This window comes from Theobroma umbraticum, unplaced genomic scaffold (assembly GCF_002168275.2).
Source record: "Theobroma umbraticum cultivar Fairchild unplaced genomic scaffold, ASM216827v3 scaffold_67.0, whole genome shotgun sequence".
Lineage (NCBI taxonomy): Eukaryota > Viridiplantae > Streptophyta > Magnoliopsida > Malvales > Malvaceae > Theobroma > Theobroma umbraticum.
In genome coordinates this window covers 6,150,555-6,163,563 of record NW_018397262.1, presented here as the reverse complement: position 1 = coordinate 6,163,563, position 13,009 = coordinate 6,150,555, and the positions used below count along the sequence as shown (strand labels likewise).

The 13,009-nt window shown below is 31.7% G+C and overlaps 1 protein-coding gene across 2 annotated transcripts; it reads left to right on the top strand.

The window, feature by feature from the left end:
* The first annotated feature begins 3,387 nt into the window (after positions 1-3,387).
* On the top strand, positions 3,388-12,517 carry LOC110419765 (uncharacterized). Of its 2 annotated transcripts, XM_021432867.1 has the most exons (3): positions 3,388-3,398; positions 11,377-11,588; positions 11,727-12,517. In XM_021432867.1, the coding sequence occupies exons 1-3, from the start codon at positions 3,388-3,390 to the stop codon at positions 12,515-12,517; spliced, it is 1,014 nt and encodes a 337-aa protein (XP_021288542.1). The 2 variants fall into 2 exon arrangements, with proteins under 2 accessions (XP_021288542.1, XP_021288541.1); XM_021432866.1 differs by lacking the exon at positions 3,388-3,398 and having other exon boundaries at positions 11,363-11,588.
* Positions 12,518-13,009: the final 492 nt, after the last annotated feature.

The following is a 13,009-nucleotide window of genomic DNA, read 5'->3' as shown; positions in this document are numbered from 1 at the left end:
TGTAACATCCTAACCATGACGTGTCACATGTTTTTGTACATGGTATGTAACATCCTAACCATGGCGTGTCACACGTTTTTGTATATGATGTATAACAACTTAACTATGACGTGTCATACGTTTCTGTACATGGTGTGTAACATCCTAGTGTGTAATTTCATTAAGGATAATTTTGTCCAACTTGGTTAAAAATAGTTAAAATTATAAATGAGAAAAATATCTTATTTTTAAGGGTTATTTTTTAAAATGCCCCTAATATTTTTAATATCTTAGGCATGAATCATGTAAAATCACAATATTTCAGCCCAATTCCCAAAATCCAAATTTTATATTATTTAATTTTTGATAATATATAAATATTGGAACTTCATTAAAATCAAGATTACATATTCCATTTCCTCATAATTAAAAAAAAGTAAAAATGATAAGAATTAAAGTAAAATAAATAACTTTAAAATCCTCCACTACTTCTTCCAAATTTCAACCAACACATGTCCTTTTTGTTCTTTTTTTCCTTTTTACTTCGATAAATAATAGCTTGCAAGTAGACTTTTCATGGATCGAGCAGCTCGTATACTATCCATGAAATTTATTCCATTTTCTTCCTTACCATCTCTTTAAAAATCTTTCTGTTCCAAGTGAGAGAACACTAATGAAAGAGACAAGAGCAAACATTATCTTTTATTGCTTTTGTGTGGAAAATTGGTAGCAAAAGTAAAGGCACTCATTGCCATGGAAATTTCATGAGTTGTCCCTTTGTCAATTTTGCTCTTTATATGGTGCACTTGAATTTGTCATCCAATGGTGTCAACCTTTGAAAAGTTTGCTTAGTTACTTTTATGTAAGAACACACTTGAATTGGCCTATAAATAGCGGTCGAGAGAGGAGATGCTCAACTCAACCTAGCTAGTAATTAATCCAAGATGAAAGCAATATTTCTCATAGTATGCATTCTCTTTGCTTCCTCTCTCTTTATTCCCACTTCCACCATGGCTCGACAACTAGTGGGTAAGAGCAACCAGTTTTTCAGTATATTTTAAGCGTAAAAATTATAATTACAATCAAATAATTTTAGTTGTTTGTTCATGTGTGAAAATTCATTAAATTGTAAAATACAAAATTAAAGATAATTCTCTTTTAATCAATCTATTAATTTTATTCTATTTTTAAATAGGAAAAAGAAAATTTTCTTCTTTCTTTTTGTTTTTAGCCTAGTTAATATCCTTGTTGCCTTAGCTAATTACTTTGGTTTTATGTCTGTTAATTCCGCAGGTATCCCTATTAAGGCTCCCGCTGTACCTATTCGATGTCCCCCTGGTTCTCCGTATCGAAGATGCTTCCCTCCAGAAGTACCCAAAAAGAAGACTCCTCCTGAGTGTAATCCTTACAGTCGTAATTGCCATGGCCTTCCTGGACCTTGAATGGAGGAAAACTATGGATTTATTAGCAAACAATGCAATGAAAGTAGCTATAAAATAAGCTGCCAACTACTCATGTATCGTTGGTATAGAAATATGAACTTTAAGTTGCCCATCATTTGTATTATGATCAAGTCTACTTTGTGTGAGTTATGTAATGTATTTTTATATATACGTTAGAAATAAAAAGTTAAATGTTCACTTCAGTTTAGTTATAAAGTGATAAGAGTAAGGTTAGATTTGAATATAAATCTTAATTTATAATCAAAAACAAAATAAAAGTAAATTAGTAATAAATTGCCCACTAGATCATGAAGTTGCAGTTGCCTTGTTTTGTATTTTGAAGACTGGTACTAATGTACTTTGTTTAGAATATATGTGTAATAAATGCTCTTAAGAGCTCATGACGATTTCAAGTAATATTTTTAATTTCGAAGTAAAAGTTACTTCCGGTTATACGTTGATATATATATATATATATATAATATAATTTAAATACTAAACAAAAAATGCACAATGCATTGAAAATATGGTTTCTTGGTCAAATTCGAAAACTGTTCAACATATCAAGCATAATTATGAAGTATTTATTGGGGTTTGTTAATGGGAAGGGATAAGGGATGCTGTAAGGTGATCTTGATTATGGACAATAAAACCATTGCACAAGTGATTCAAATGGAAACAGATTAACCAAATATTAATTCAGATTTAGCTTTGGCCATTAAAGATCTCTTAAGGAAGGAATGGCAAGTTAATATCATTTATGTGTATCGCAAATTCAACCATTTGACAGATTTTCTTACGAATATGACTTTTTAGCATTTTGTTGGTACGACACTTCTCAAGGATTCTCTTAGGAGTAGTGCTTCTCATGCGTTATTTTGACATAAATATATTATTTTATTTGTTTTTTTTTTCAAAAAAATGCACATTGCCAAAGGTAAGTAATTGAATTCTTTATAAGCTTTAGCAAGATGGGCAGAAATAAATTATTGTTTATTCACCTTCTAAACAAAAAAAAAGTATGCTGCTTTTTTCTTTACACTATTAAGTCTCCCTAAATTTTTTCTAAGTGAGAGAATACATTAGTGAAAGAGATAACAAGAACAATTTGTCTCTTGTGTGGAAAATTGGTCCTAAAAATGCAGTCATTGCGATGGAAATTTCGTCACTACACAGTTATCTCTTTCTTCAATTTTATTCTTTTCCGAAATCATACTTAAAATCGATTGTTTTAAAGATAAAATCTTGAAAAATCTCAAATAAAATAATATTTTATATCAACAAATATCACACTATTCAGAAGTTAACATGTAAACACTTTTTTTTTTAATTAAAAAGGGATAGTAACATAGCATAGATAACAAAGCCCTACAACTTGTGTGAGGGACAGAGGGCATGCATCACCTTTTCACTATCTTTCCCTTTCCAATAGTTTTGTTTCAATTAGTTCTTTGAAATGGTCAATAAAAATGTTCTAGCTAATGTGACCCTGTAACTACATTTGTGGAATTGGGGTCAATGTTTTTATCTTCCATTGAGAAGAATTGAATAGCAATTTAAAGTCTTCGGAAATTAGAATTACTTGATATAAATTATGATAATTCTGTTCATATAATGCTTTTCAGGAATCCTCCAAAGGATAGTGCTTCAATTTTATTAAATGATATTATGCAAATTTCATTCACACGCATTATTTTGACATAAATGTATTATTTTTATTTCTTTCTTTATAAAAAATGCACAATATCAAGAGTAAGTAATTGAAGTTTATATTAGCTTTAGCAAGAAGGGCAATAGTAAATTATTGTTTATTCACTTTCTTAAAAAAAGAAAGTATGCTGCTTTTTCTTTACACTGTTAAGTCTCTCTAAATTTTTTTCCAAGTAAGAGAATTTATTAATGAAAGAGATAACAAGAACAATTTGTCTCTTGGGTGGAAAATTGGTCCTAAAATGCAGTCATTGCCATGGAAATTTCGTCACTATAGTTATCCCTTTTGTCAATTTTATTCTTCTTCAAAATCATACTTAAAATAGATTATTTTTAAAAAATAAAAATTTAAAAAACTTTGAATGAAATGAATATCAAGTATACTCAAAATTTGACGCATGAACACATTTTTTTATTGCAAAAAGGATATTAACATAGATAACAAAACCCTACAATTTGGGTGAGAGATCGAGTGCATCACCTTTTCACTATCTTTGCCTTTCCAATAGTTTTGCTTCAATTAGATCTTTGAAATGGTCAACAAAAATGTTCTAGTTAATGTGGCCCTCTGACCACATTTGTGGACTTGGGGTCAATGATTTTAGCTTTCATGGAGAAGAATTGAATAGTAATTCAAAGTCTTTGAAAATTAGAAATTGAAATAAACTATGATTATTGTTTATTTACCTTTCTTAAAGATGTGATGCATGTTGTTGAATAGTGTACTTTCATATTATTAATTACAAGTTAATTAACAAATTTATTCTTTATATTATATATGTGTATGTGTGTATGTATACGTGTCTGTATATATATTTGTAAAATAAAAATAAGTATTCCTAGTTTTCTTTTCTTCTCTAAATCTTTCTGAAAATTTTTATAATTTTTCCAAGTGAGCGAGTACATAATGAAAGAGACAGCGGCAATAATTCATAGAAAATTGGTCCCAAGAATTAATGCACATTGCCCTGGAAATAATGGCATCCATATTTGAAAAGTATGTAACAACACACTTGAATAGGCCTATAAATAGCAGTCGAGAGAGGAGTTGCTTCACTCAACCTTGCTAGTATACTTCAATCCAAAATGAAAGCATTATATCCCATACTATGCATTCTCTTGGCTTCCTCTCTCTTTATTCCCACTTCCATCATGGCTCGACAACTGGCCAAGCAGGGTAAGGCCGCCTAGTTTCAGTGTTTCCAATCATTTTTTAAATAACTTAAATATATTTGATTGCTTTGCATGGAGAGTTCCTTAAATGTACGGAGACATTAATAATATAAATCTTATATATACACACACACGCATGATCGATCATATATAAAAGTTTCATAATTTTAGTTTTTCATCCACGTGTGAAAATTCATCTGATTTAAAACAAAAAATTAAAGATAATTTCTCTTTTACTCAATCCATTAATTTTCTCTAATTTTTAAATAGGAAAAAGATCTTTTTTTCTTTCTTTTTTTTAGCTTAGTTAACATCTTTGTTGCCTTAGCTAATTACTTTGGTTTTATGTCTGTTAATTCCGCAGGTATCCCTAATAAGCTTCCTGCTGTACCTATTCAATGTGGCCGCAACGCTCCTTATAAAAACTGCATCCCTGGAAATAGACCCAAGGAGCCTATTGCGTGCAGCAATCCTTACAGTCGTAATTGCCATCATGGTGCACCTTGAATGGAGGAAAACTATGGATTTATTAACAAACAATGTCAAGAAAATAGCTAATAAGTTGCCAACTACTGTATCGTTGGTATAGAAATATGAAATTTAAGTTGCCCATCATTTGTATCATGACTTCTACTTTGTATACAACGTAGTGTATTTTTGTACTTACGTTATAAATAAAAAGCTAGTGACCACTTCGGCTTAGTTATAAAGTGATGAGAGTAAGATGAGATTTGCATATAAATCTTGGTTTATAGTCAAAACACTTCTTCTTACGCCAAGAACAAAATAAAAGTAAATTAGCTAGTTTAAACTAGTTGATAGACTATCCTATAAATGCAATACATTTAGTTAAGATTGTTATTATATAAGGCTCAGTAAAACCTACAGATTTTACGAAGAATATGAAGTTAAGTAGGTGGAGATTACATGTATACACCTTCCTCCTGTAAAACACCGTCGAGAAATTCATGCCTTGCCATTAAACTTGATATCAAACAAGCATCTTTTCCAAAATTTGAAAGGATATACTAATTACATATGGATATAGCAAAGACATCCACTTAATTGTGTGAAGGAGAGGGACTGAGAGGACATTACTTTCTTTCCAAAGAGAGATCACCCTTCATCGAACTCCACAACCTCATTGTCTTCTTTCCTTTTCAGTGGTTTCGTCTCAATTAGATGACTTTGAAACAGTCAAGAAAAGAAAAAATGTGTTAATGAATTCGACCTCAGACTACATTTTGAACTTGGGGTCCATATGTTTCTATATATCTTCCATTGAGAAGAATTGTATAGTAAATAATAGCCAAAGCCTTTGGAAATTAGAAATTGATGTAAACTATGATTATTGTTTATTTACCTTGTAAAATTCTGGTGCATGTTGTTTGAAGGATTTTTTCATACTTCAAGTTACAATTTGAGTAATAAATTTGTTCCTAAATATATACATGTGTGTACATATGTATGTGTGTGTGTATATATATATATATATATATATATATATATATCTCAAGATAAGTATTTTGAATTTTCTTATTCCATTGAGTCTTTTTGAAAATCTTTATAGTTTTTCCAAGTGAGAGACTACATAATGAAAGAGACAAACAAGAATAATTCGTGGAGAATTGGTCCCAAAAATTAATCCACAGTGCCTTGGAAATTTCATGGGTTCTTCCCCTTTGTCAATGCGTCAATCTTTGAAAAGTATGTAGGAATAGACTTGAATAGGCCTACAAATAGCGGTCGAGAGAGGAGATACGTAACTCAACCTACCTAGTGATTAATCCAAAATGAAAGCATTATTTCTCCTAGTATGCATTCTCTTTGCTTCCTCTCTCTTTGTTCCCACTTCCACCATGGCCCGGGATATTCAGGGTAAGAGCAACTGGTTCTTTATTGTATTTTTTTTCTCAGCATATGAAGTTGCAGTTGCCATGATTTGTGTTTTGGAGACTACAACTAGTACATACTTTGTTTAGGATATATATGCAATGTTATGTTTTAGTGTATCCAATTGTTTTAATAAGTTATTCAATCCATATATAATTAAATTTCAACATATTCAAACTTCAATTTGTTTTGTTAGATAACGTTATATTTTCCGATATAAATTACAATCACAATCAAATAATTTTTAAGACTAAAAACTTAATTTGGTGCTTTACTTTAGCTAATTACATTGATTTTATTGTGTATGGATGATTTTAACATGGACTCAGGGCGAATGGAGAGGGTTGGCGACTCCTCAGTTTTTAATTTTTTTTATTTTTATGTGTATAAAGTTTAAAATATATAGCATTGTCACCCCTAAACAAATCAAATGAATTGATTTGGAGTAGTAGTAAGAAATCCAAGTTAAATTTTAATAGCACAAATCTCTTTCTCCTCTCTAAACCAATAAACTATACTAAACTTTTTAACTCACACAAATTTTGAAATCTTTATGAATCTATCATAATTTATAGGTAATATTTTAATTCCCAAATGCCAATTCAATTTTAATTTTTACATTTGCTTTATATTAGTAATATTTAATTTTATGAAGGATATTGTACTTCAATTATTGTTATGTATTTTTAATTGATACAAATTTAATAATGTATGAATTTGAAAGGATAAAAACACGTTGAGCATAGCTTATGATACCTAATATGAAAATCTAATGTTAATTTTTCCTTTTGCTCTATGTTTACTTATATTGATGAATCTAAAAATTTATATTTAAATTGTTAATCAAATTTTATATTATAATTTTATTTTATTTCAAAAATGAATAATTTTTTATTCTGAATTGAATTATCAATTCGATCTATAACCTTATATAATTACTCTTTAATAATCTTCATACAAAATTCTGAATCCATCACTAAACATGATATATGCTTGTTAATTTTGCAGGATATCCCACTTATGTCAAACCACCAAAACCAAATACACAGCTGCATGCTCGAAATCATGATCCTGGTGAGTGTACGATCTATAGTCGCTGCCGTTCTGTACCTCCCGTTGCACCTGTACCTTGAATGTGGTGTGGGAAAGCCATGGAGGTCTATTGGCAAATTTATAATGGGAATATATCTATAAAGCTAATAATAAGTTGCCAACCAGTTCATGAATTTGCAGTTGCCATGATTTGTGTTTTGAAGACTACTACTAGCATACTTTGTTTAGGATATATCAAACAGAGGATTAATTTTTAATTTTTATTACTATTATTATATATATAATTTGAGATATAAAATTTTATTATTTTGTTATAATTACCTTTTAATTATTTTTCATCCAAAATCTTAATCTTGCCACTAATATAATATATATGTAGTATTGTTTGTGCAATAAATAGTTCCTAAAAGCTCATGAGTTCCTGTTATATAATTCAACAACTGGTTGAATTCAGCACTTTCTATATATGTAATGTATTCAATAAAAAGCGAGGGATAGTTTAAACTTGTATAATCAATCGTCTGATTATTTAATGGGATCGTAATATTAATTTTTAAAAAAAAATTATTTTATTAGTACTAAATCATCATGTCAATCAAAATATTGCTAAAGATTTTTTTCTTAAATAATATACCTGGTTTGTGAAAAAAGACTTGTATCTGGCTTCTATTGGCATAATGCAAATTTCTTAACTATTCTCCACCGTATAAATCATATAGTAGACAAAAAAATGCACAATGCCAAGAGTAAGTTATTGAAGCTTTATATCCATTGGCAGGATTAGCTCTGGCAAGAAGGGCAGAAATAATTATTGTTGTGCTGCTTTTCTTCACACTTTTAAGTCTCTCTAAATCTTTTTCCATGTGAGAGAATATATTAATGAAAGAGACAACATGAAGAATTTATCTCTTGTGTGGAAAATTGGTGGTAAAAGTGCAGTCATTGTCATAGAAATTTCGTCAGCACAGCTAACCCTTTTGTCAATTTTGCTCTTAATCTATTCCATTGCAATTTTGTCTTAAGATAGTTATCAGATAAGGCTCACTAAAGCTTGTAACTTTACATGAAGATTAAAGTAGGTGGAGGTAACATGAACACTCTTTCCTGTTAAACACTGTTAGAGAAATTCATTTTTTTTTGAAAGATAATTTCATTAATACCTTGTTTTGCAAAAGATGTCCCGTAAGGAAAGAGCTGCAAAATCTAGCAGCAGCAAGACAGAGAACATACAAGCTCAAAATCAACCTGATCAGGTTGTAATGGGATCAATGTAGACGACCCACAAGAACAAACCAACAGAGATCACACACCTAGTAGATTGTTACAGACAAATCATCTCCTGACAACCCAAGAAAACCAAGAGGATATCCTTTACAAACAGTGCTCAGCAACACGAGCTAGCAGAAAAGAGGAAGCAAGAAAATGCTTGCAGATGGGCCTTCAACAAAAACACAAGGCCATATAGCAGAAGCATAGCTTGTCAAAACAGCCAAATAGAACAACTATCCAGCAGCAGAGAGAAGAAAAGAGTGTGAAACTGCAAACCTCGGAAGAGAGTTTTCAACTTTCAAAGACTTCAATCAAACGATGCATTTTTTATTACGACAATGCTAAAAGATTGCAGACAGAAATAAAAGTAGAATACATAACTTTAATATCTACCACTCCCAGAATGCCACCAACACATGTCCTGTTCTTTTTCTTCAAAACATAATACTTTGCAGGAAGACTTTTCTTCAAAATTTATTTGACCTAAAATAAAGATATCCCTTATTAAACTTAATAAAAAAATAAAAATTTATTGAATTTTTTAAATAATTTAAGGGTTACCTCAATAATTTTATTTTGTATAACGATGATTTTAACAACAAGGTATATGCCTGTATATTTTGCAGGAGGACAACCCATTGGTACCACACTACCCATTCATAGACCACCAAGGCCTCCGCCTGATCAATTTAAGCCTCCTGGCGGAGGTGGTCGAATTAAACCTCTTGGCAGACGTGGTCCGATTAGACCTCTTCCTACACCTTAAATGTGGGGGGAAAGCCATGGAGATCTATTGGCAAACTTATAACTGGAATAATTATATAAATCTAATAATAAGTTGCCAACCAGATCACGAAGTTGCAGTGGCCCTTGATTTGTGTCTTGAAGACTACTACTAGTATACTTTGCTTACGATTTGCATAAAGTGTTATATGTGTAATAAATAGTTGTAAAGAGCTCATGATGGTCTTGTACTTAAAGGATCATCCTCCCTTTCCTTTCTGTATTAAGAAAATTCGTGAAGAGTTGATCTTCACGAGTTACGCCCACTAGCACATCCAACCCGTTTATCACTTAAATTAAAGGTTCAACTAATGTTATCTGTAAATATAGTTTGTAATGAATGGAAAAGAAAAAGGGTATGTTGTTGCTGCCTTGTTTTATTCTCCTCTGTTCATCCTTGTTCTCGGGCATCAAAACAGAGGTTACTTACAGTAGCCATATCTCTCTCTTAAAAGCTCTAGAGCTCTACATGTGCAAGATGAGCAATAGAAAGGAGACTTGATCATTGAAAGAAAGGAGTCTTTCTTTTTGCCCTTAGCAAATGCAATGCTTTTATCAGCTTTGCAAGTTTTTTGAAGCATGAGTTTCCAAATAGATTTATTTTCTTTTGATAATCTATTACTAGGAAATCTAAGCATTTTCATTGGAAAAGCTCTTCTGATTACTAAGAAAAAGGAATTTGATTACAGAGACCTTGTTTTCTCTTTTAAAATACCATATACTTGAGGCCAGTCAGCTCAACATACTCCTAATTCATGCTGCATGCAGCTCAACAAGTCAAAACTAAGATGATCCCAAAGTTTCTTCAATTTGTGAGGCCAAAATGAGAACATTAAATCCCTTTAAAGGAAGAACAAAAAATGCTCATTCTTGTGTATTATCTTTCGATATCTATCTAATAGGCAAATGAAAAAAATAGTAGGGGTAACAAATCTGCAATACAAGAAAGGTTATATGGAAAAAGTTGGTTTCAATAACTTAGAAATAAGGAGGTTTCTTTTAGTAAAATTAAAAAAAATGAGGTTTATATATAAAAAAATTTTTAGAGATCATTAAATTCACATAATCCTTTAATAGATCGGGAAAAAAAGAAATAATTGAGAATTAATAGTATGGCAGGAATTGAAAAAGTGATAAAAAATTAATATTTATTGGACAAATAATTTAGAGAGTAAGAGAATATATCATCTTATCAATTATCTTAACTTATATATATATTTAATAAAAAATGAGATACATAACTAAGAATTAATGGAGATGAAAAAAGTGAGAGAAAATAAATATTTATTAAATATGATAGAATAAATAAATATTTTATTAACTTTTTAATTATTTTATATTTTTTATACAATTAATTATATTGTTATTATAATAAATGAAGATTGAAGAATATGCAAGTGAATTTGCAAGTCTTTTGTCTTTTGTTATATGAAGCTGAATCCCTTGAGCTTAAATTAAAGAGACATCATACTTTTTCAGAAGAAAGCAAAGGGATATATTATAGTTTTATTTTCAAAGTAACAGTTTTTGTCCTTTCATTATTGATATACAGAGGCTACATGTCAGCCCTAAGTTCAAGCCTTAAGGGCAAAGCAACCCATCTGACAAGTTTGCCATTGCAAGTAATTAAACAAAATGCCAAAGTAACTCTGCTTCTTTGAAGACTGTTAATATATCAAGTCTCCAGCTTGACCGGCTGAGCAATCTGCTGTCAAATAGTTCTTGTTGCAGATAAAGTTAGTACAAGAATGGAGTTCCTTGAATCCTTCAAGCAGAGCAAATTTCGCAGATTAAAGGCATTGACTATCATATTTAAGTCCCATTCTATACAAAAAATGACATGTATATGTAATCCCAATGCTAAGTATTCGAAAAGTTTTTACCTTCACCATGTTCATGCTTCAAATCCTAGTGAAAGAGTAGATAACATTGCAAGTATGAAAATAATTATACAAATAAAAAGAAGACACAAAGTAGAAGGAAACATAGCTATTAGAATTCTATAAATAAGACCACAAAACCTGGGGTTCTTGCATCATTTGGATTCTGATAACTTAAGAATGGTAATCATGAGAAGCAGCATTGTTTTTATCATTCTGCTTGTCTTTGTTTCAGTTGTGGTACAATCAAAAGCAGATTCTGTGCACTGCAGAAATCCCGCAAGCCGATGCTATGGAAAGTACATAGAATGCCCTTATGAATGCCCTAGCACTAGCTATGGAAACCAGAAAGCTAAAGTTTGCCATGTTAACTGTGATTCACCCGTCTGCAAGTCCTATTGCAAACGTAAGATCGCCTGCTTCCTGTTCATTTTAAGTGTCTCAGAAACTAGAAGTAGGATGACAAAACATGTTATTTATTGTAAAACATATGAATGTTAAAGTTACATTGACATCAATTTATTTTTTTCTCTCATGGTTTTAGATCGCAAACCAAACTGTAATGGTCCTGGATCAGCATGCTATGATCCTCGCTTCATTGGTGGTGATGGCGTTGTCTTTTACTTCCATGGAAAGCGCAATGAGCATTTCAGCTTGGTCTCCGACAGCAGTCTTCAAATTAATGACCGCTTCATCGGCCATCGCCCTGCTGGCCGAACCAGGGACTTCACTTGGATTCAAGCATTAGGAATCCTATTTAACTCTCATTCCTTCTCCCTTGTGGCCACTAAGACTACAACATGGAACAGTGAAGTCGACCATCTAAAATTCAGTTACAATGGGGAGGATTTGGTTGTTCCAGAAGGTGCTCTCTCCAGTTGGTACTCCCCAGAGAAAGATGTGAAAGTTGAGAGAGTAGCAAACAAGAACAGTGTCATTATAACTTTGAAGGACAGTGCAGAGATTATGGTGAATGTAGTTCCAGTGACCAAAGAAGATGACAGAATTCACAACTACAAAGTACCTTCGGATGACTGCTTTGCTCACTTGGAAGTTCAGTTTAGGTTCTTTGCCCTTTCTCCTGATGTTGATGGATTGCTTGGCAGGACTTACAGGCCTGATTTCGAAAACCCAGCCAAGCCTGGTGTGGCAATGCCTGTTGTGGGTGGTGAAGACAACTACAGGACAACCTCACTTCTCTCTGCGGACTGCTCAACTTGTTTGTTCTCACCTGAAAGTGGTTCAAACCAGGAGACCACATCTGTGACTGAGTATCTCACTCTTGATTGCACCCGTGGGGCTTCAGCAGGATATGGAATGGTTTGCAAGAAATGAGTGCTAGATTTGATCGGTGAAATAATAGAAGCTAAAGCTATATCTCCTGTCAATAAATGAATATTGTCATCCTTCTAGTGCCTCATTCATGTATTGTGCTACTATATTTTCTTTTATGTAAGTTCTGTATGTTATATGCCTGCATTGACTGGTTATATATTTGGTTCCTTTAATCAATGTTGTTGCTGATCAATTGTTATTGATTGATTATGATTCAGTTTGTATTGATCCATCAAGTGAACGACAGTTCACCTCATTAAAATCAATTTTGCAAGACTATGCCCCTAACAAATGACTCAAGGAGTATACCAGTACAAAATCACACTAAATTTTCCTGAAGAACCCTATAAGCTCATCAAGATTCCAGAATGTACAAACCCATCGACCCAACACACAAGACACAAAAGCTTAAGGCTGCCGAGACTTTCCCTGTGAAATTAAAGCAAAAAAAAATGCACCTATTAAGACTGGTGAAGTACTCTGTTGCCTCCT